The following is a 25,334-nucleotide window of genomic DNA, read 5'->3' on the forward strand; positions in this document are numbered from 1 at the left end:
ACTGCCTACAGACAGCACATGGTAGTCAAGGTACTTACAACTGCCTACAGACAGCACATGGTAGTCAAGGTACTTACAGCTAACTACAGACAGCACATGGTAGTCAAGGTACTTACATCTGCCTACAGACAGCACATGGTAGTCAAGGTACTTACATCTGCCTACAGACAGCACATGGTAGTCAAGGTACTTACATCTAACTACAGACAGCACATGGTAGTCAAGGTACTTACATCTGCCTACAGACAGCACATGGTAGTCAAGGTACTTACATCTGCCTACAGACAGCACATGGTAGTCAAGGCACTTACATCTGCCTACAGACAGCACATGGTAGTCAAGGTACTTACAACTGCCTACAGACAGCACATGGTAGTCAAGGTACTTACAACTGCCTACAGACAGCACATGGTAGTCAAGGTACTTACAGCTAACTACAGACAGCACATGGTAGTCAAGGTACTTACATCTGCCTACAGACAGCACATGGTAGTCAAGGTACTTACATCTGCCTACAGACAGCACATGGTAGTCAAGGTACTTACAGCTAACTACAGACAGCACATGGTAGACACAGAACTTACATCTGTCTACAGACAGCACATGGTAGTCAAGGTACTTACATCTGCCTACAGACAGCACATGGTAGTCAAGGTACTTACATCTGCCTACAGACAGCACATGGTAGTCAAGGTACTTACAGCTAACTACAGACAGCACATGGTAGACACAGAACTTACATCTGCCTACAGACAGCACATGGTAGTCAAGGTACTTACATCTGTCTACAGACAGCACATGGTAGACAAGGTACTTACATCTGCCTACAGACAGCACATGGTAGTCAAGGTACTTACAGCTAACTACAGACAGCACATGGTAGACACAGAACTTACATCTGCCTACAGACAGCACATGGTAGTCAAGGTACTTACATCTGTCTACAGACAGCATATGATAGACTATGTACTTAAATCTACCTACAGACAGCACATGGTAGTCAAGGTACTTACAGCTAACTACAGACAGCACATGGTAGTCAAGGTACTTACATCTGCCTACAGCCACGACATGGTAGTCAAGGTACTTACAGCTAACTACAGACAGCACATGGTAGTCAAGGTACTTACATCTGCCTACAGACAGCACATGGTAGTCAAGGTACTTACATCTGCCTACAGACAGCACATGGTAGTCAAGGTACTTACAGCTAACTACAGACAGCACATGGTAGTCAAGGTACTTACATCTGCCTACAGCCACGACATGGTAGTCAAGGTACTTACAGCTAACTACAGACAGCACATGGTAGTCAAGGTACTTACATCTGCCTACAGACAGCACATGGTAGTCAAGGTACTTACATCTGCCTACAGACAGCACATGGTAGACAAGGTACTTACATCTGCCTACAGACAGTACATGGTAGACAGGGAACTTACATCTGTCTACAGACAGCACATGGTAGTCAAGGTACTTACATCTGCCTACAGACAGCACATGGTAGTCAAGGTACTTACATCTGCCTACAGCCAAGACATGGTAGTCAAGGTACTTACATCTGTCTACAGACAGCACATGGTAGTCAAGGTACTTACAGCTAACTACAGACAGCACATGGTAGTCAAGGTACTTACATCTGCCTACAGACAGCACATGGTAGTCAAGGTACTTACAGCTAACTACAGACAGCACATGGTAGTCAAAGTACTTACATCTGCCTACAGACAGCACATGGTAGTCAAGGTACTTACAGCTAACTACAGCCACGACATGGTAGTCAAGGTACTTACAGCTAACTACAGACAGCACATGATAGTCAAGGTACTTACATCTGCCTACAGCCACGACATGGTAGTCAAGGTACTTACAGCTAACTACAGACAGTACATGGTAGACAGGGAACTTACATCTGTCTACAGACAGCATATGATAGACTATGTACTTAAATCTACCTACAGACAGCACATGGTAGTCAAGGTACTTACAGCTAACTACAGACAGCACATGGTAGTCAAGGTACTTACATCTGCCTACAGCCAAGACATGGTAGTCAAGGTACTTACAGCTAACTACAGACAGCACATGGTAGTCAAGGTACTTACATCTGCCTACAGCCAAGACATGGTAGTCAAGGTACTTACATCTGCCTACAGACAGCACATGGTAGTCAAGGTACTTACATCTGCCTACAGCCAAGACATGGTAGTCAAGGTACTTTCATCTGCCTACAGCCAAGACATGGTAGTCAAGGTACTTACATCTGCCTACAGACAGCACATGGTAGTCAAGGTACTTACAGCTAACTACAGCCACGACATGGTAGTCAAGGTACTTACAGCTAACTACAGACAGCACATGATAGTCAAGGTACTTACATCTGCCTACAGCCACGACATGGTAGTCAAGGTACTTACAGCTAACTACAGACAGTACATGGTAGACAGGGAACTTACATCTGTCTACAGACAGCATATGATAGACTATGTACTTAAATCTACCTACAGACAGCACATGGTAGTCAAGGTACTTACAGCTAACTACAGACAGCACATGGTAGTCAAGGTACTTACATCTGCCTACAGCCAAGACATGGTAGTCAAGGTACTTACAGCTAACTACAGACAGCACATGGTAGTCAAGGTACTTACATCTGCCTACAGCCAAGACATGGTAGACACACTCGGCTAGAGAGGCAATCTGCTTTAGCATGTCTGGGTGGAAGCTGAGCCCGACAGCCTTCTCCAGGTACTCTGTGTCCTGAAGCTTACACTTCAGACTGGCTGCAATCAGCTGGACACAGACAGACAATAATTAAAAATCAAAATACTAGGAAAATAAATACTGTAAAAAACAGACTTCAGATTAGGCCCGCTTCTAAGCAGCTGAACACACAACTTTATCTCACTACCACATATATGAACCAAAGATGTTTGCAGGTGCTTGCAAAAACACAAGCAGCCCCATTACCCCCATTTACTCTGAGTATCTAAGGTCCTAAAATAACACTACTTATGTACAGTCCAAAAACAGTACTTCCAGACCCTGACCTTATTCAAGATCCAAGATTTACCAAGACTCAGGATGGTATAAGTAAAAGCACTAGATTAACTGGTAATTAATGATACAACCATGGTCAGAGCTACAGATAAGCTGTGTATTTTGGTAAAATAACCCCAAAAAATATTCAAATCCCAATCACTTTAAATGAAATAACTCAAATGTATAAAAACAGCATGCGTAAATACCCAATGAAGCTTTTTCAGCAGGCATACAACGGAGCTAGTTTCCGAAACACAATAACAAGCTTTTCTGGGTCAAGCCTATAGTTAGAACCATTATATACATCTAAAACATGATATATAAAAAAAAATTAATCTCAAAATGTTTACTCATTTAGGGAAAAACACAATAGAGTGATGAATAGATGAGTGAAAAAATATTGGTTACCCAATGAAAAATGTAATAACCCAATTAAAATAGAAACCTTCGAGTAAAAACTCAATTGCTCAGAAAGTTATCTGGAGCTCTGCATGGTTCACAATAACCTCAAAGATGACCTTGACCTTTAATAGATATGGCAACAACATAATATTTGGTAGGATTTGTGAGGCTACATGCAACTATAAACTTGATAAAGTTTCATGCATGTTGAGGTACTTTTATCTCAGCAACAATGTCATAACTATGTTTCGCAAAAATCCAAATGCTGACCTTTGACGTTTTTTTCCTATTTTGGGACCTTGACCTATGGCCTTTTCACGACATGTCTTAAAAGAACTTTCCACGACAACATGGAATGTCCATTGTAGGATATCGTCTATTATCATACCTCCACAACAGAACATCAAGATTTGATTGGTTCACGTGATCTTGATCAAATACTATGTATACCGCCTGCAAAGGGAATAAATTTCTAAATCCCTTATACATCTCCATACGAAGAAAATAATAGATCAACCGATCAGACCTCGACATTCTGACGAGATATCCTACAATAGACATTGTCGAAATTGGGAACAAGACCTCCGGCTCGTGGTATAAAACCTAATGTGGGACAAACCCCATGTACTCCTCGTGATCCTGCTACAACTTGTAATGTCAACAATCTTTTAACTAAATGCAAGAGAAACAATGATACAACTACTTTGACAATTACTTCAATGTGACCTTAACCTTTGACGTGAGTGCAGTTGGCACTGGATGTGGTACGATTTGTTATGAAACATGGAAGTATGAAGTTCCATCCTGTAGAATTAATCTTGCCTCAGAAACTGGCAATGACACAACCATGTTTCACAAAAACCTAAATGCTGACCTTGACCTTAGACTTATCTTGAGCAAAACTGAATTAAAGCAGGGCCCGATGCTGATGAAGGTATATACCAAAATACTGTCTAATGCATTTAGACCCGTGTTTTTTCTCATGACCTTTGACCTTTGGATGACATGTGCCAATAGAACTTCCCCATTTGGGAAGAATAATCCCTGTCTAAAATCTTTGTATATTAGATAAATTCCAACAAACCTTAAAGTAGTCCAGTGGCCAAGCCAGTTTTCTCAATATTGTTACTATGGTCACCACTGGATGAGCAAACTCAAGGTGGGCATACAAAGGATCATCTATTTTAGTTATATTAGCGGTTTGGTTCCCAAGATGGGGCTTTCTCAAAACTGAAACGAACTTGATCCCCTTTTAATTTACATATAATTTAATGAAAGTATGAGGGGTCCTATGCTACATGCTGCATACCTGCAAGCCCACACAGCTATGTCCTGTCTTGATCTTGCGTTCTGTGCAGGCCTCCTGCAGGACGTTAAACATGAGGCACACTGGAGTCCTCAGGCACAGGACACTCTCACTCAGCTCGGAGATGAGGATCTTCAGCGCCCCGTCCATCACAGCTTTCAGGGCTGGTGACAAAACATTCAAACCTTTAATCATGTATCCTAAAGCAAGCACTCTTAACAAGAGAATGTAAGACAACAGTCTTCAAATGTATGAACCTAGAACAGATAGGTTGTAAAACATGTGACCCTCAGAGAGACAGGCTCCATAATCATGTGATCATAGAATAGGCAGACTTTTTATACACCTGAACCTAAAATGGTTAAGTTGAGTTACACACATAAGCCAGACAGACCTTATACACACATACACCCATCTTCCCAAGGCAAGGGTTAGGGAGTTAACAGACTCTAAAGGTCCAGTTTCCACCCTTGATGAATTTCTGGGCTCGATCATAGCTCCACCAGTGGCTATTACAAGTTATGTCCCTTCTATGCCATTCTTATTGACCAATTAGGTTCCATCTCTCATATCACTTGCATTTGCTTCAAACAAAACGGCAGTGCCCAGTCAAGACGATCTGATCAAGATATATATTTCAGTAAAACGAGTTTTACCTCACTCAGTGCATCAAATCACATGAGCACCTTGATTAAAAACATGAGAAGATTTGGAAAATATATATATGTCATCGCCCAGTTGACGGTACACATCAGTTGCAAATCCTGCAGTCGACCAAAATCTGCACGTTGAAATCAACGTTGTTTACGAACCGGATGTCGATTTCGTTATGCAAACATTTCAATTGGACTATGCATAGACTCATTAGTCCAGCCAAAACATAACTCCATAATTCCAGCCTAGTTCGGCAAGGGTGGAAACGGGAGTTTTACAGTCAGTTAAATCCCTTGCCTCGGGAAGATGATATACACCTTCAACAGACAATTTTCCTTCCTAACTTCCTATAATGACTTAGTATGGCAGCACATGGGTGTGGCAGGTGCTTGTTGGCCTACCTGGGGGCTTCCTGTTGTTGTTGGGCTCCATCTGGCAGGGCGGGCACCCACACGGCAGCTCACTGATCTTCATGATGAGGGGGTCGAGGGAGGCCGTGCTGGTCGGCAGCATCATCATGTAGTCCAACACAGGGCCCAGCACTCTGGGGACATGACACACAACTCAATGTCTGGCAACACTGCACCAAGAAATAACAACTCCTTGCAGTAAACCTGTTAACTACTTGTGCAATCTCATTAAAATCAGATCTAAGTTCTCGCTGCCACTAAACAAAGATCTGAGGACATCCCATTACAGGTCACGTAAGAACGACCTTTAGTGAACTTAGACCGACCACTGAAATGACTAACAAGAAGTCAATATCTGTCAATATCAGCCAATCAGAAAGCAGCTTTCTCCAGCTTTACGGCACTCAACCTGGCGACTTCCATTTCAAACTATGCTTGAAAAATATGATGACACAGTTCGTGATTAACATTTTGAAAACTGAACAAACGAACATTCCGGAATGTCTAATATATGGTTGAGATTGTATATCAGTGCTTCCCATGTACTGTGCAACACCTTTTCCGTTCAAATGTTTCTCCCATGGAAGCGAGAGATAGAAGATGATTTTGACAGAATCAGTCGTACCAGCCGTAACTGTCGTTCTGAATACCCCGTGTTACCGTTTTCGAGGTTGCATGATTAGAAAACACATTCCGACTGTCACTATCATTATCTGGTAAGCAATGCTTTGATTGGTCGGATGAAAGGTCGTTCTGACGTGACCCGGGATGTCCTCAGATCTTTGTTTAGCGATAGCGAGAACTAAGGTCTGGTTTTAATGAGATTGCTACTTGTGTGTAGTACTTCTGACTTACCTCTGAATGAGGGGCTCTATCACAGAAAATATGGCTTCCATCCAAAATGGAGGCTGAAAAAACAGAAATAGTGTGATGAGTTTCAACAGATTCTTCTAAATTCTGACCACCGTTACAAAAGGTAATTTACTTGTCCAAATTATTCAGTATGTAACAAAATATACATGGTGAAACAAGAAAGTCATAAATGCTGACCTTAAACTCAGGGGAAGCTGCCAAGCCTTTTATGTTGAGACTGTCCCAGTCTTTGCATCTGGCGGGCAAAACAAAGAAAAAGGTTACACCAACTGGAATATAAGTCAATAATTGTACTGTATGTTAATCTGTAAGAAATCCAAGCGGAGAAATTGTGGTTACTTCTCCAAACAATTCTTGGGCCCAAAGTGTATTATCACAAGAAAGAGACAGACAGATACAAAGATCTAGATCTAGAAATCTAATAAAATTTGACTGTAACAAAAAGCAGAATCCCCAAAGGGCAACCAACAGAGTAGTCACCTTGGGCCCAACCCTGTCCCAGAATCCCCACACGATAACCCACAGAGGAGACATCTTGGGCCCTACCCTGTCCTAGAATCCCCACAGGGCAACCCACAGAGTAGTCACCTTGGGCCCTACCCTGTACCTAGGTGCCCCACAGGGCAACTCACAGAGAAGTCACCTTGGGCCCTACCCTGTCCTAGAATCCCCACACGGCAACCCAGAGAGGAGTCACCTTGGACACTACCCTGTCCTAGAATCCCCACAGGGCAACCCACAGAGTAGTCACCTTGGGCCCTACCCTGTACCTAGGATCCCCACAGGGCAACCCACAGAGGAGTCACCTTGGGCCCTACCCTGTCCTAGAATCCCCACAGGGCAACCCACAGAGGAGTCACCTTGGGCCCTACCCTGTCCTAGAATCCCACAGGGCAACCCACAGAGGAGTAACCTTGGGCTCTACCCTGTCCTAGAATCCCACAGGGCAACCCACACAGGAGTCACCTTGGGCCCTACCCTGTCCTAGAATCCCCACAGGGCAACCCACAGAGGAGTCACCTTGGGCCCTACCCGTCCTAGAATCCCCACAGGGCAACCCACAGAGGAGTCACCTTGGACACTACCCTGTCCTAGAATCCCCACACGACAACCCACAGAGTAGTCACCATGGTCACTACCCTGTCCTAGAATCCCAACAGGGCAACCCACAGAGTAGTCACCTTGGACACTACCCTGTCCTAGAATCCCCACAGGGCAACCCACAGAGTAGTCACCATGGTCACTACCCTGTCCTAGAATCCCAACAGGGCAACCCACAGAGTAGTCACCTTGGACACTACCCTGTCCTAGAATCCCCACAGGGCAACCCACAGAGTAGTTACCTTGGACAGTACCCTGTCCTAGAATCCCCACACGGCAACCCACAGAGGAGTCACCTCGGGCCCTACCCTGTCCTAGAATCCCCACACGGCAACCCACAGAGTAGTCACCATGGTCACTACCCTGTCCTAGAATCCCCACACGGCAACCCACAGAGTAGTCACCATGGTCACTACCCTGTCCTAGAATCCCAACAGGGCAACCCACAGAGTAGTCACCTTGGACACTACCCTGTCCTAGAATCCCCACAGGGCAACCCACAGAGGAGTCACCTTGGACAGTACCCTGTCCTAGAATCCCCACACGGCAACCCAAAGAGGAGTCACCTCGGGCCCTACCCTGTCCTAGAATCCCCACACGGCCCTGTCCTAGAATCCCCACACGGCAACCCAAAGAGGAGTCACCTCGGGCCCTACCCTGTCCTAGAATCCCCACACGGCCCTGTCCTAGAATCCCCACACGGCAACCCACAGAGGAGTCACCTCGGGCCCTACCCTGTCCTAGAATCCCCACACGGCCCTGTCCTAGAATCCCCACACGGCAACCCACAGAGGAGTCACCTCGGGTCCTACCCTGTCCTAGAATCCCCACAGGGCAACCCACAGAGTAGTCACCTTGGGCCCTATCCTGTCCTAGAATCCCCACAGACAACCCACAGAGGAGTCACCTTGGGCCCTACCCTGTCCTAGAATCCCCACAGACAACAGAGGAGGCCACTAACCTGTCAATGACTGGGAGGAGAGACTTGACAAGTGCATCAGGGAAACTCTGACTGAGAGCCAGGATGTTGACTACAGACTGGAAGAGTGTCTTGGCCACCGTCAGCTGGTTGGTGTCGATGGTGGGCACTGTTGCCAGCTTGTTCGTGGCTGTCTCGATCTGAATGACAAGTTCCTCTGTGGCCCGTATTGTCTCCATGCTCCGAGTGAGCAGAAGGATTGACACAGTGAACTCCTTCATTATCAGCAGCTGAAAGCAAAACAACACCTTCACAGAACTCATCCGAATCTGTTAAATAAATCATCACATTCCCTTTCCATATACATGTAGAAAACGAGTTCCATACGAAATAATACATCACTGAAGCTTAAACAACTACTAGTATTTCTGAAATACATCTTTGATCCATAATCTTATTAGCTTTCTAAATTGTCAATAATTGTCAACTTCAATATGGATTCCCTTCTTCATAACTTCTATATAGAGTCCATGACTCACAACCCATCAGGCAAGTTACCAAAATCTTTTCATTTTTCAGTGAGTGCCAAAAAAATGAACCATATTTCTATCAAAGACACAATTAAGATATCAACATATAGTAGTATAGTGATCCCTCGCTATTGGGCTCTTCGATAAAGCGCTACCTCGGTTACTACGCGGGGGATCGCATGGCTCCCAAAATTTATGTACACTTTTAATACTGAGAGTTTTACACAGCCGTGATTGTATTGTTGTTTGTTGTTCATTTGCACATAGCGCTTCTCATTGCATAATCAACCGTTTATCGCTGAATGGAGTTCTAATAATCTGTTTGAAAACATCCGCGGCAAGTCCCGGAAATACGATTGTTCTACTAGTTAACTTTTCACACTATACATCCTTTGATCTTAGAAGCCCATGCATGCAATAAAAGAGAACCACAAGCGAAGTTTATTTTCTTAATTAGTGGGCAATCCAATTTGAGGCGACACTGTCAACTCACATGTAGTTGCTGTCACAACACGGCGGTCATTCCTTTTGATTCGGATCAAGTAACCGTATCAAACTTATTAATCTGGCTCGAATGTGTACCGGGTATCTATATTTGCATGAATGTGTATGAATGCACATAGTGCTGGTCAAAACTCTTGTTTTCCGTATTTTAAGCAACATGACCAATCAATGCCACTGAATCACTCTGTACTTGTGTAATGAATTGTGATTGGCTCTTCACTCATAGCGTCTGTTACTACCATTATCGATCGATATTTTCATGTAAGTAGACTACATTCACATTGAAAGTGACAGTTAAGGCTTGTAAATAATAACAATCGGCGAAAACATAATGGATATATATTTTTACACATTGAACGGTAAACAACTTGTATCATTGCAATGTGCGAGACAAGGCGAAGATCATGAGATTGGCCGAGCGCGCTCCCCCGACTCAGCCTCGGTTAAACGGCTCATCGTCTATAATGCCCACCAATTATTTGGACCCCATTGGTAGCGTTGTAGCGAGGGACCACTGTATATGTTTACATGGGGGCTGTCAGGTAGCCTAGTGGTTAAAGCATTCATTTGTTACGCCTAAGACCCGGATTCGATACCCGACATGGGTACAATGTGTGGAGCCCATTTCTGGTGTCCCCCAGGTTGATATTGCTAAAATATTGCTAAAAGCGGCATAAAACCATTACACTGCCTCTACCGAGTCTGAGGAAGGACAATGAAGCACTATCGGACTACTGTACAAAGAAAGACATGATCGTGTGGACAGACCTGCAGGAGTTTCCCCCAGTGAGGATCAGGCTGGTGCAACAACATCTGCAACTGTACATACACCGCCATCGTTGTCTGCATGTCGTCGAAGCTGTAATATATACATATGTCATGTCAGATCCCATCTAGCCATCATTGTCTGCATGTTGTCATAGCTCCAATATACACGTCATGTCAGATCCCATCTAGCCTTCGTTGTCTGTATGCGGCCATAGCTGGAAGAGCTATTCAACAGACACACAACTCTGATGGAGGATTCCTAACTACCTTCACAAAGAAGATACTCACTGTTTCTGGTTGGTGTGGTAGAGTTCAGGCCGGATCCAATGGAGCCAGTGTGTGTTGGAGCCAGTGTAGGATGTTGCTAGATGGAGTGAAAACTCTTCATGGCTGTCACGCCGCCGACCATATCCCTTCTTGTATACCCTGAATTATTATAGAGAGAAGACTATAATAACAGATTTTCCAAATCACTTGTTATGCAGAAAATGTCTAAAGAACACCTTTGTGCCCCAAGATAAGCTACAATATAACTGCCGGATTATCAGTGTTCAGAGCTTCATAGATTGACTTCAATATAACACTGAAATCCCCATGTATAACAGGCTAAGTGAGTGAGTGAGTATGGTTTTACGCCGCTTTTAGCAATATTCCAGCACTATCACGGCGTGGGACACCAGACATGGGCTTCACACATTGTATCCGTGTTGGTAATCGAACCCTGGTCTTCAGCATGACGGGCAAATGCTTTATCCACTAGGCTACCCGACCATCCCTATAACAGGCTAAAGGCTGCAGAGCATATAAACTGATATGACATCACTGTATCAGTATGATCCTTGTAAATCACGTGAAGTTTGCCACATGATGCAACCTTGAGGCCCCATGGTTCATGCATTGGACCCCCAAATTATTACTAAGAGTTCCTGGACCCAAAATTAGATCGACCAGGTAAAGCCCTGAAACAAGCATTCTACCGTTCGTTGTTGACACTGACCTGTAGAGAATTTCAAGAGGTGAGCTGACGATGGCTAAAGCTGAGAAGATGGTAGAGCAGAGATTGTGAATGGTGTAGGCTGGCTGGTCTGTGTGTCCTGGGTCCAGGATGTGAGACACCGAGCTGCTCGTGTGAAGTAGGAATTCCTCAGTGCACAGCAACACAGCGGTCAGGTCATACCTGTAACACAACATAGAGGTCAGGTCATACCTGTAACACAACACAGCCATCAGGTCATACCTGTAACACGACATAGCAGTCAGGTCATACCTGTAACACAACACAGCGGTCAGGTCATATCTGTAACACAACACAACGGTCAGGTCATACCTGTAACACAACACAGCGGTCAGGTCATACCTGTAACACAACACAGAGGTCAGGTCATACCTGTAACACAACACAGCGGTCAGGTCATACCTGTAACACAACATAGAGGTCAGGTCATACCTGTAACACAACACAGCGGTCAGGTCATACCTGTAACACAACACAACGGTCAGGTCATACCTGTAACACAACATAGAGGTCAGGTCATACCTGTAACACAACATAGAGGTCAGGTCATACCTGTAACACAACATAGAGGTCAGGTCATACCTGTAACACAACATAGAGGTCAGGTCATACCTGTAACACAACATAGTGGTCAGTTCATACCTGTAACACAACACAACGGTCAGGTCATACCTGTAACACAACATAGTGGTCAGATCAAACCTGTAACACAATATAGCAGTCAGGTCATACCTGTAACACAATAGAGCCATCAGGTCATACTGCATCTTCCCGAGGCAAGAGACTTAACTGACTATAAAAGTCCAGTTTCCAACCATGCCAAACTAGGCTGGTATCATGGAGTTACATTTTGGCTCGACTAACAAGTCTATGCATAGTCCAATCAAAATCTCGCAATGAAATCAAAATCCGGTTCGTAATGTGTCACGCAGATTTCGGTCGTTTGCAGGTTTTGCAAAGCATGTGCACCGCCAACTCGTTGTCAACAGATTATTATCACAATATAGATCTTGATGATCGACCATATCATCTTGACCATCGTTTTGTTTAAAAAAAATGCTAGTGATGGAATCTGATTGGTCCATAGGAGAGGCTTAGAAGGGACATAACTTGTAATAGCCACTGGTGGCGCTACGATCAAGCCCAGGAATTCCAGCCTAGTTCGGCAAGGGTGGAAACTGGACTTTTAAAGTCAGTTAACTCTCTTGCCTAGGGAAGATTGTCATACTATTACATAACACTTGCGTTATAGACAGAATCAGCGACTAAGTAATATCATTGTATAGCCATAGTGAAGAGCAAGGCTATGTCAGTCTCACCTGAACTGTTTGACTCTCTTAAAGCTGGGTTTTACTCTGACATATCTGTGAGCGATGACAGTCAAAGACTCCTTCAAAACCAGACTGAAGATGTGCTGAGCCATCTGTGGGGGCGCCACTGACCACAGGTCACTCTGCAAGGCCCGCAGATGGTAGTTCCACATTTGTATGGTGAAGGAGCACCGCTCGTCCTGTGGCAGAAATCACATATCCCCATCCTGTTCATCTCAAAGCACCTTGTGAGTTATAAACAACTGCAAGTGATTCCATGGTATTTGATTGGTAAACCAAGCAATTTATTAGGCATTTATGTTCCCAAGGCTGCCAACTTTCCCAAATTCTAATTAGTATTTTGTTCTGGTCAGGACACAAAAGCCCAGGAGGGTAGAGGAGGGCATGGGAGGGTGTGTATTTTTTACAGCATTGAATAACGCATGAGTAGTCTACTGTTTCCTGATTGGCAGATAATAATTTGTTGTTGTATAATACCACCATCAGCAATATTCCAGCTATAGTTTGGGCAGGACTTGGCTGCATTATTGAATGATGTCACAAATTTCAAACTATTGTCTACAGTACAAAAACAGCAGCCTGTTATTATATACTACTTAATATTTGATAGGGATAGTCCGAGTGTCCAGGTGGGGGATAAATCTGAGTGGACGTTTGGAGATGTTGTCGTATGAATAGGATGCAATTTGGGCTGGACCTAACACATGTTAAACATGTTAAAGGGAAACAATACTATAACTTTAAAAGTACTTAAATATGGAAGGTCTTTTTCTTCGTGGATTCAGAATTTGTTTATTATGGACCATAATCTTGACTGGTGTGACTGGTTCGATACTATTCTCGCTGTGCTGAACATTCAACTGTACCTGTCAAATAAGAGGTGGGTGTGAGCAGAATACTAATGCCCGACTGACCAATAAAGATTCCGGATCTTTGGTTACAACAAAGGTAACCTAAGTGTTGTGTCATCTAAAGCAACAGGTCCCCCAGTTGGCCTCTCACTGGTCTGAAGCCCATTGTGTCAGGATGCTGACACTAATTGGCATCTGGTAGTTATGCAGGCTAAATAAAGCGATGCCAGTGAGACGACTGTGAGTTGAAGTATGGTTGTCCTTTTTGCTTCATTTCATGATACAGAAATATAGAATATTTTAATACCCGTTTAAACACAAATAATACTGAAGTGAACTCTTGCTTATCTTAGTATGGTTTACACTCACCTCATAGAAATCTTTCATATTGGCCCAGTCTCCCCCTTCAGCATCATGTAAAATACTAGTGGAGATCAACTGAGTGTGCAGTTCTATAACCTGCTGAGTCAGCGAATCTGTTAGCTCCACAAACTGTTTGTAAAGACCACAAAACGGCTTCTTCCTGAAAACACAGAAATTACATAGACATGACTTCATCAGCTTTCTTCCATAAAGTTTGCACTCTTGTCTGACCTTCACCCAAACCACACATTGTCATAATCACCCTACCCACCACACCCCCTACACAAGGCACCCCCTCCCTCTTATCCTACACAACAACCATTTAAATACTACCTACACACACCATGAATTATGTTCATGGCGCCTTACCCATCACATACCCCAACACACACCCTGCTGCCTACCCTATGCACACACCATGAATCATGCTAATGGCACCCTACCCATCACATACCCCAACTCACACCCTGACGCCGACCCAATACACACCCTGCCGCCTACCTAATACACACCCTGACGCCTACCCAATACACATCCCATGAATCATACCCATGGCGCCGTTCCCATCACATACCCCAACACACACCCTGACGCCTACACAATACACACCCTGACGCCTACCCAATACACACCCTGACGCCTACCCAATACACATCCTGACGCCTACCTAATACACACACTGACGCCTACCCAATACACTTCCTGACACATACCCTATACACACACTGACGCCTACCCAATACACACCCTGACGCCTACCCAATACACTTCCTGACACCTACCCTATACACACACTGACGCCTACCCAATACACACCCTGACGCCTACCCTATACACACACTGACGCCTACCCTATACACACACTGACACCTACCCAATACACACCCTGAGGCCTACCCAACACACACCCTGACCCCTACCCTATACACACCCTGACGCCTACCCAACACACTTCCTGACACCTACCCTATACACACACTGACGCCTACCCAATACACACCCTGACGCCTACCCAACACACTTCCTGACACCTACCCTATACACACACTGACACCTACCCAATACACACCCTGACGCCTACCCTATACACACACTGACGCCTACCCAATACACTTCCTGACACCTACCCTACACACACACTGACGCCTACCCAATACACACCCTGACGCCTACCCAACACACTTCCTGACACCTACCCAATACACACCCTGACGCCTACCCAACACACTTCCTGACACCTACCCTATACACACACTGACACCTACCCAATACACATCCTGACGCCTACCCAACACACTTCCTGACACCTACCCTATACACACACTGACACCTACCCAATACACACCCTGACGCCTACCCTACACACACACTGACGCCTACCCAATACACACCCTGACGCCTACCCAACACACTTCATGACACCTACCCTATACACACACTGACACCTACCGAATACACACCCTGAGGCCTACCCAACACACACCCTGACCCCTACCCAATACACTTCCTGACACCTACCCTATACACACACTGACGCCTACCCAATACACACCCTGACGCCTACCCAATACACTTCCTGACACCTACCCTATACACACACTGACACCTACCCAATACACACCCTGACGCCTACCCTACACACACACTGACGCCTACCCAATACACACCCTGACGCCTACCCAACACACTTCATGACACCTACCCTATACACACACTGACACCTACCGAATACACACCCTGAGGCCTACCCAACACACACCCTGACCCCTACCCAATACACTTCCTGACACCTACCCTATACACACACTGACGCCTACCCAATACACACCCTGACGCCTACCCAATACACTTCCTGACACCTACCCTATACACACACTGACACCTACCGAATACACACCCTGAGGCCTACCCAACACACACCCTGACCCCTACCCAATACACTTCCTGACACCTACCCTATACACACACTGACACCTACCCTATACACACACTGACGCCTACCCAATACACACCCTGACGCCTACCCAATACTACCTACACACAGAGAGTGAGTGAGTGAGTTAGTATGGTTTTACGCCGCTTTTAGCAATATTCCTGCAATATCATGGCGGGGGACACCAGAAATGGGCTTCACACATTGTACCCATGTCGGGAATCGAACCCAGGTCTTCGCCATGACAAGCAAACGTTTTGTAGAATTTTCCTATTCGGAATATTCTATAAGTAATACGTTACCACTGTTATACCGAGGCTGTTGTCTCCCACAACTGCTGCTATAGCGAAATCTACCACAGAGATCTCAATTACCTCATGCAGCACGTGCGTAGCCACCTAGCTGCCATGTGACACCCTTCACTCTTGTCTCCTGCGAGAGCAAGTGATCGGGGGACGGACGGGCGGGCAGCAGCCCAGTGGTAACGTATTACTTATAGAATATTCCGAATAGGAAAATTCTACAAATGACATTAAGTAATACGTTACCACTGTTATACCGAGGCTGACTACCACAGTAGGCGGTGGGGAGCACCTACAACCCGAATCCTGACTGCTAGCGTTCCTTCCGACCAGCGGAAGTAAACACCAAGGCGGAAGCACTCGATGCGCATGCACCTAGCTAGGCGTTACCCTATAGGAATACCAAAGCACTGTCAAGCGCATACCGTAAGGCTCAATCGTCATTGCCAAAACGATTGGTGACTCCAAACGGCCCCACTGGATAGGTATTTCATCGCCGCAGCGGATGAGAACACTGTATCCGCGTGAGCTTAATCTTAGATCAGGTTAAACAGTCGAAAAGAGGGAAATTAATTTCATTCAGACCGTATATCCCAGAGCAAGCCTACTTAAAGTATGCATTAGGCGCGTGACTAATTCCAGTATTTGTAAGCATGCATCACAAGGTTGGGATACACGACAGACAATTAAAGACATAATTGTCAAAATACAAATAAGGACAAAGCACACAAAAAGCCTCCCTCACCTGTGGTGTGAGTGCGCTGGTTTGCGGGACCCCAACTCCTGTACCCACGGCAGTGGGAACATTGGAGTCGACCCAGATTGACCACCGTGCAAGGTCAGACGCCTGAGGAGTTCGGAATTGCGCTGGGCACACCCCTTAGGTGCCCGCTTGCGCCGCGATCCGCGGGCCAAGACGGTGCACACTCTCTACGACGGCATCAGCGACCTGTTTGAGGTAATGATTGGCAAAAACCGAGTCAGAACGCCAGTAACAACCTCGTAATAATCTGCGAACAGAGATATTCGAGTGTAGGGCAAATGTTGCCACTAGCGCCCTGATCTCGTGCGGGTTTGACCCCGCTACCGGTAACCCCCGAGACCGGTACGCCAGATTGATGACAGAACGAAGCCACAACGCAATCGAGTTGCGAGTTATGTCAACCGTGCGATTAGGGTTACACGATATGAACAGACGGTCACGCCCTTGTCTACGTTCATTCCAAGCCTTAAGATAATACTTAAGGGCCCTAACCGGACACAGCGCTCTGTCCTCAGTATCAGCAGGATGTAAGATTTCTTTGAGTGATCTTACAGTGAATTCTCTCTCCGTTTGCCCGACTCTCTGATTCTTGGCGACGAAGCCCATGAGCAGGCCCAGGCGGACCGCTCCTTCGTCACCCCTATCGAATCGTACCGTGGCGACATCGAGTGCATGAATTTCGGATACACGTGCCGCCGTGGCAAAGGAGAGGAGAAATGCTGTTTTCCAAGTCACATGCCGGAACGAAGCACTATGCAAGGGTTCATACGGAGCTTCCGTAAGTGATTGCAACACTAGGGAAAGATCCCAGGCCGGTGCCCGAAGGCGGCCCTTCTTAAGATCGTGCTGTTTGAAACCCTTGATAATACCCCTTATCACCGGCTCTTTGGAGAGACTGGTACCCATAGCAACGTCCCGTACCGTAGCAACGGACGAGACATAGTTGGCAATGGAACCCCCGGAGAGTTTCCAGGTCTCTCGCAAGTGAGACATGAAACGAGCAATATCCTGCACAGATACCTTATCTGGCGAATGAATGTGATATTTACAACACCACTTCGTGAAAATAACCCAACGTGCATTATACACCTTCTGGGTAGAATCACGATGCATACTAACGTATGCCCGAGACGCCCGGCGAGAAAAACCTTTACTCCTCAGACGCTCGGTGACAACATCCACGCGTGCAGATTGAACTGCCCTGCGTTTGGATGAAGCTGACGGGTGTGAGGGTGGATCAAGAGATCCGGTCTCACAGGCAGTGGAAGTGGCGACTGCGTGACCTGGGTCAGCAAGTCGGGGTACCACGATCTGTTCGGCCACATGGGCGCGATCAGTAACATTCGACAGCGAACTCCTCGGAGCCGGCTTAGAATGTGTGGTATCAACGCTGTCGGCGGGTAAGCATAAGCGACCAAGCCCGTCCAGTCTAACGCGAGAGCATCGTGATCGATGGCCCTCGGGTCGGGGACTGGTGATACAAACAACGGGAGTTGATTGTTGAACCGCGTTGCGAACAGGTCGACCATCGGACGACCCAAACGTTCGCACAGCCACTGAAACACTACTGGGTTCAGCATCCACTCTGTGGGGCTCGGATCCTGAGGCCTCGATAGAGCATCGGCCAGTACGTTCCGCACACCTGGGATGTGACGGGCGCGTATCTGGCACGGGACACTGTCCACCAGAGCGTAAAACTCGAACGTGAGATCGAGTAGCGAGTGACTGTGGGTTCCCCCCAGTTTGTTCACATAGGACACTACCGTCGTGTTGTCGGTCGCCAGCATGAGCCGGGCGTCGACGAGACGATGCTTCCAGTGATTGACTGCGTTGATCACTGCCTTGAACTCGAGCCAAGTGATGTGAAGACCTAGTTCGTCTACGCACCACAGCCCCGAGCTCACCTCCCCCTTTAGATGGGCGCCCCAGCCCACTAGAGAGGCGTCTGTATACAGGGTCAACGTGGCCCGGTAGGGCCGCATAGAGACTCCTGATAAGACAATGTAAGGGACCGTCCACCACTCCAGATGCGGTCGGAGCCGATCCGGGAGGGCGACGGTCGCACTGTTCACCTCCGTTGCTAACAACTGGATTAAAAACCGTTCCAGCGGGCGGAGTTGGAGACGACCCCGTGCGGTGCAGTCCTGGGCTGATACAAGTAGCCCTAACAGCTGTTCCCAAAAGTGAACAGTCTGTTACACCGCTAAGACTTTGGCAATCATCGCCTGAATTTTGTGCCACCGGTCTGGGGGGACAAAGAGGCGATGGGACACCGTGTTGAACCGACCTCCGATGAACAGCAAGTTCTGAGAAGGGGTTAACTCGCTCTTGGGGAGATTGATAATCCACCCAAATTGCTCCAAGAGCCGACGTGCGAAATCGAGATGGCGTGACAGGGTGTCCGTCATTCGATTTGCTACTAGCGAGTCGTCCAGGTACGCGAGGTACCGGACACCCCTCCTGTGGAGGAACCCCACTATGGGGGTGGTTAACCGGGTGAACAGCCAGGGAGCGGACGTGTGAATCATTCTGAGTTCGGCACTGTCCTACTTGGGAACGAGAAATATCCTGGAGTAAAACCCCGGTGTTATTTCTGGTAGAGCTAACTCCCGTACTGCCCCTTCTCCACCAACCTGCCGATGGCATCGGCGAGGATGGGAAGATCGGTTTCCGAATCGAAACCTGCCAACGGGGCAACGGTGAGCGGCGGATTCGCTTTGAGATCAAGCCGATAGCCGTACCGAATCGTGTTGACCACCCACGGGTCGTCGAACACTTGTTCCCAATTCTCCCAGTAAGTCTGGAGTCTGGCTCCCACTGGGGAAGGAGAGGGGGCCCTGACAGGTTGCGGCAGGCGCAACTGTCCAGGGCCAAGTGACTCGGGTTCGCCTAAGGGCCAACCGAAGTTGGCGCTGTCGGCATACGAACCCCTCCAATGAGAGTCACCTGGAGGGGCCCTTGCCGTCCGTCGACGACTTGGGCTTCCCCCAGTTCCCCGTCTTCCCGCGAAAGGGCAGCTGATTGCCCATACCGGAGCCCTCAGGGCGGGGCTACTTCCCAGAGGAAGAAGAACCTGACCCCTTAGACCTACCGGCCGCAGCAGCCTGGGGCGCGCTCCGGTTAGGAGCGGCACCCAGGCGCCTATGCAGGGACCCAACAAGAGCAAGTGTGTGCCGAGAGTCCTCGGCAACGTACTCCAGGGAAGCATTTAAACTGAGCAGGCAGTTGTAAATGCGCTGGTCACGGTCCGTGGGAGAACCTTCGACCAGACGGGCCGCTTCAGCCAAGTAAGTGTCTCCGTGAGACATGGAGTGCCGAGCGAGGGCGTCCAGCTGGTGCAAGGTAGCTTGCGTTACCGTAGCAGCCGGTGGGGCACGGACACCCAACCGCTCAACATGGGCCTCCGCGGTAGGACCAGCCTCGGGAAAGGCAAGGTCATGTACCGGGAAGAAACCCTTTCTCCACGACGTCGGAGGCAACGGGAGACCCCGACCGGAGGCCGCCGCGAAGGCGTTCTCCAAGGAAGGCTTGAAACCGCGCAGCAAGGTTGATGCGGGGAAAGCCGTGTAGGAAGACTCATCGTATACCTCGGAGGAACCCACAGTCGTGGATTCCCCGCGGTACCGGCCGGGGCATGTCCTCAAAGAGGTCATAAACCATGGCCACGCGGTCCTAAACCGATAGCGGGAGCAACGGTTCGGGGGAAGGACCGGTGACCACGGGAGCCGCCGCCGTACCGGTGGACCCCGCGTCCGACCCCGCGGCCACCGAAGTGGCCGGGGACGGAACAGCCAGCGGCCTATCCTGAGATAAGGCCGCCAGCTTGGAGTCCACAAGTTATGCAAGTAATGCAGCGACGGAATCCCCGGACAGCACACGGGCCGCCAAGAGATCCGCTGCTTTACCGGTGGACCCCGCGTCCGACCCCGCGGCCACCGAAGAGGCCGGGGACGGAACAGCCAGCAGCCTATCTTGCGATAAGGCCGCCAGCTTGGAGACCACAAGTTTCGACAACAATGCGGCGACGGAATCCCCAGACAGCCCGAGGGCCGCAAGGGGATCCGCCGCAGCCGAGGAGGTGGTACCCGCACGGGGACCCCGACCGGACGAACCGGCCACCACAGGGGTGGAGACGGACTGTACGTACAGCCGGTACCGCTCAAACTCCGCAGGCCCCAGACCTTCGCACAGGATGCACCGGGTGTCCCCGCAAGGAACCCTGCACCGCGGGCAACGATCGTGGGGATCCCGGGACGACAAAAACTTTCTGCACACCCCACAACTCCGAGGAGCAGGGGTAGAGGGGGTGGATACTGGGGACATATCCATGTCAGACATTGATTGTTTGCTATAAACAAAGAACAAAACATGGTTACAACGCACGCACCACAATGATTCACAAACGAACATTTTCACAAGAAAATAAACGAGCAATGTGAACATATAACATACACATAGAACTTTTATTAAAGAAATAAGTGATGTTAACCCCCAAAACATACAAGAACAGGGGAAACGTAAAACACAACGTGCATACGCGAACCCCGCAAGTATATAGAAAAAAGGGCGGGAAAAATTTTCCGTTTGGCAGGAAAATTATAACCATGCGTAGCTACCGCAACGCCCCATAAAAGCACAGTTTATTAGAGAATAAACTATAATACATATCAACAAATCTTCAAGGAGCGCTTCAGCAGGAGAAAACACGTCTTGCTAAGCAGACGAAGGAGACAAGAGTGAAGGGTGTCACATGGCAGCTAGGTGGCTACGCACGTGCTGCATGAGGTAATTGAGATCTCTGTGGTAGATTTCGCTATAGCAGCAGTTGTGGGAGACAACAGCCTCGGTATAACAGTGGTAACGTATTACTTAATGTAATTTAACCACTGTTAAAAGAGGTAATCGGGACAATCACATTTAACATCATGACATCATGGATGTCTGTACAAGCTGGACAGTGGACCTGTATGGGTTTCACAAGATACTGCCTGTCCGAACAGATTTCTAGACTCTTTGACAAGTAATAGAAAACTTTCTTCCATCCTATCCACTCACCCTGCCTCGTCAAACACCAGGACCTTTTCATAGTGGACCAGCTGGTTCCTGATGTACGCAGCACTGGACATGATGACATACATGCTGAACAGTGGCGCCTGGCTCGGGACATCCTTGCACAGCTGAATACAGACATGCTATTGACTCATTTCTGAACTCATAAATGTATTTAGAAACAGGACACATTTTAGTTATTGTTACAAACCCTGATCGGAGAAATGTCTCTCAAGAGTGTTGAAATTTACATCAAAAACATGGCACTCCCATATCGTATACAATCCAACTAATATAGCAAAAAAAACAAAAACTCAAGGCTATCCTATAAGAAGTTATGTCAACTCTTAATCTCGGTGCGACAACTGCCCACAGAAAACTGAGTCATGAATACAGCTGTTAGCATCGTTAGCCACTAAGTACCAATTTAGTACCATTCATCAAGGATATATTTGTCAAGCACAGATATGCATTTTTTAAAGTAAAAATATCATTTATACTTATCCTGACTCTTACTTATCACTTATTCCATCTCATTTCTGAAAGGTAGTAAAAAGGAACAGAAAAATAGCCCACACTAACGCACCCTGAGCAGTGAATGCACACCGGACCAATCCCATTGACGTGTCAGTCTCATTCTCTTACCTACAGTTGAAACACATATAAGGTGGAAGAAGGGCGGCCTGGTGGGCGCTTCAGTGTATGAGTCCACTCTCCAAAAACAGCCTTCCATAATCATCGGGATGGGGCAGATGCCACGTAAGGCAAAGGTGGAAGCTTAAGCTCTGACTTTACATGGTTGTTCTAGAGACTTCAGCTGAAGGATTCCTTGATAAAGGATTAAATAGCCTTTATAACTTCCGCCTTCTGGAGCTTGTTCTTGGAAGGCTAGGCTCTGACAACATAGTGACTAATCTTCAGTATCCTCTGATCGAAGGATGTATGAGAGCGGTGGGATGTGGAATTGTCTGTCCGGTTGCCGTGGCAGCTGGTTCTTGGTGGTAGACCATCTTAGACCAAGTTGAGCCGATGCGTGATCGCTGTTGTCAAATCTGGCACGGCTGAAGTTGATAGCATGAATGTCTGTCATTCTGGCCACCGTGGGTAGTGCCAGAAGGAACAGAAGGTTTTCTGCATCAGATGTTTGAAGTCAGCTTGTTCCAGAGGTTCATAGGCATTGCTGGTGAGATGCTTGAGCACAGTGTTCAGGTCTCATGCTGGGGCTCTTAATTTCTTTTGTTGATCTTCAAGTCTGTAAAATCTTATAAGTGCTATCAATTCTGTAACATTGGTAAGCTTGATTCCGTTGTACAGAGAGGGCAGAGCTACCAGCTGCCAGATATGTGCCCAGTGTCAAGCTTTCTTGGCCTTTTCAGGTGGCATAAGAATTCTGCCACTTGTGGTGAAGAGGCTTCAGCTGCTTTTAAAACCCCTAGACCTTGCAAACTGGTCAAAACTCTTCTATTTACCATTATATAAATTCCTCATAGATCTACAAAGGGCCAAGGAGATGTACTCCGGTTGAATATCCTCATCTAGTGAGGCTGATTGTATTCTAGTTCCATGCGTGAAGCTCGTGGAGATCTGGTCTTGAATGAACATGCTTTGTGTGAGGATGCAGAAGAAGATTTGGCCAGTTTGGGAGCTTTAGGGTTGGCTTCTTAGCCATTGCTATGAGGCCTGGAAACCAAGTTCTAGATGGCCAAAGTGGTTATTCCAAAAGCAGTATCAGGCCCGTGTGCCTGATATCAGGGGTATTAGTGGTGGGAACGAATATGCAGGGAGTCCCTCCAACAATATCGCCAGTGCATCGTTGACCCAAGCTTGAGGGTCCGTAACTGCTGAGACAAAGGTTGCTATTTGTCTGTTAAATCTTGTTGCAAACATATCAACTGATGGGCAAACTACTTGCTTTATCACAAGCTGGAATGCAACTGGATGGTACATCCATTCTGTTGGTGATGGTTTGGATGGCCTGGATAGGGCGTCCGCTAATACATCTGATACTCCTGGGATGAATCTTAGATTCAGGCTGTCTGTGTGTCTGTTCAGTTGGAATATTAATCTCAGCAAGGTTGCCAATCTTGTCATTCCTTGGGGATTTATGTAGAATGCCATGGTTGATTTGTCTGTTCTTGAAGTTTCCACTATTTTTTGGAAATGAGATGCCACAAGCAATAAGTATGAGTCAGGATAAGGTAAATAATACATATTCTCTACATATTCTGACCTTTGTAAAATGAACATTGAAGTTCTTGAGCCCAAGGTTGATGGCCTCAATAAAGGCAGACCTAACAGTCTGGAAGGTTCCGTCCCGGCCGGCTCGCGCAAGGGGCAGCAAGTTGTCAGCGGCAGAGAAGAAGTCAAACACAGCCTGGACACAGAGCAACAAACAGGTTAGGTGAGTTGTATCCCTGTTCTGTCTGTAGAGTAGGGCTGTGCATTGGAAAAATAATGGTATTGCAATGCAGTAAACTACAGTAATTATGAACTCAAAGGGACCACTAATTTTAGCTTGTTCTGTAGTTCATTATAAGCATATATAAATGTCAAATGGACGGGACCAAAGAAATGTTCACTGTATCCATCCGTTCATTATAAACGTGTGCATTATAAGTGTAGTTTACTGTACAATTATTGCAATACTTGTAGAATTTTCCTATTCGGAATATTCTATAAGTAATACGTTACCACTGTTATACCGAGGCTGTTGTCTCCCACAACTGCTGCTATAGCGAAATCTACCACAGAGATCTCAATTACCTCATGCAGCACGTGCGTAGCCACCCAGCTGCCATGTGACACCCTTCACTCTTGTCTCCTGCGAGAGCAAGTGCTCGGGGGACGGACGGGCGGGCAGCAGCCCAGTGGTAACGTATTACTTATAGAATATTCCGAATAGGAAAATTCTACAAATTACATTAAGTAATACGTTACCACTGTTATACCGAGGCTGACTACCACAGTAGGCGGTGGGGAGCACCTACAACCCGAATCCTGTCTGCTAGCGTTCCTTCCGACCAGCGGAAGTAAACACCAAGGCGGAAGCACTCGATGCGCATGCACCTAGCTAGGCGTTACCCTATAGGAATACCAAAGCACTGTCAAGCGCATACCGTAAGGCTCAATCGTCATTGCCAAAACGATTGGTGACTCCAAACGGCCCCACTGGATAGGTATTTCATCGCCGCAGCGGATGAGAACACTGTATCCACGTG

At 47.1% G+C, this 25,334-nt stretch overlaps 1 protein-coding gene across 1 annotated transcript in view; it reads right to left on the bottom strand.

The window, feature by feature from the left end:
- The window catches only part of LOC124114107 (uncharacterized protein KIAA0825-like), a 43,063-nt gene that overhangs the window by 5,354 nt on the left and 12,375 nt on the right, over positions 1–25,334 (bottom strand). Inside the window, exons 8-20 of the mRNA XM_048394535.1 lie at positions 24,347–24,490; positions 22,123–22,244; positions 14,076–14,229; positions 12,844–13,034; positions 11,507–11,686; positions 10,798–10,935; positions 10,510–10,600; positions 8,750–8,997; positions 6,865–6,922; positions 6,670–6,722; positions 5,806–5,948; positions 4,754–4,914; positions 2,652–2,793 (exon numbers count right to left, since the gene is read on the bottom strand). Coding sequence (XP_048250492.1) covers positions 2,652–2,793; positions 4,754–4,914; positions 5,806–5,948; positions 6,670–6,722; positions 6,865–6,922; positions 8,750–8,997; positions 10,510–10,600; positions 10,798–10,935; positions 11,507–11,686; positions 12,844–13,034; positions 14,076–14,229; positions 22,123–22,244; positions 24,347–24,490 — 1,825 coding nt within the window. The remainder of the gene's footprint in view (positions 1–2,651; positions 2,794–4,753; positions 4,915–5,805; positions 5,949–6,669; positions 6,723–6,864; positions 6,923–8,749; positions 8,998–10,509; positions 10,601–10,797; positions 10,936–11,506; positions 11,687–12,843; positions 13,035–14,075; positions 14,230–22,122; positions 22,245–24,346; positions 24,491–25,334) is intronic.

The sequence above is a fragment of the Haliotis rufescens genome, unplaced genomic scaffold, assembly GCF_023055435.1.
Source record: "Haliotis rufescens isolate VD_foot unplaced genomic scaffold, xgHalRufe1.0.p SCAF_1, whole genome shotgun sequence".
Classification (NCBI taxonomy): Eukaryota; Metazoa; Mollusca; class Gastropoda; order Lepetellida; family Haliotidae; genus Haliotis; species Haliotis rufescens.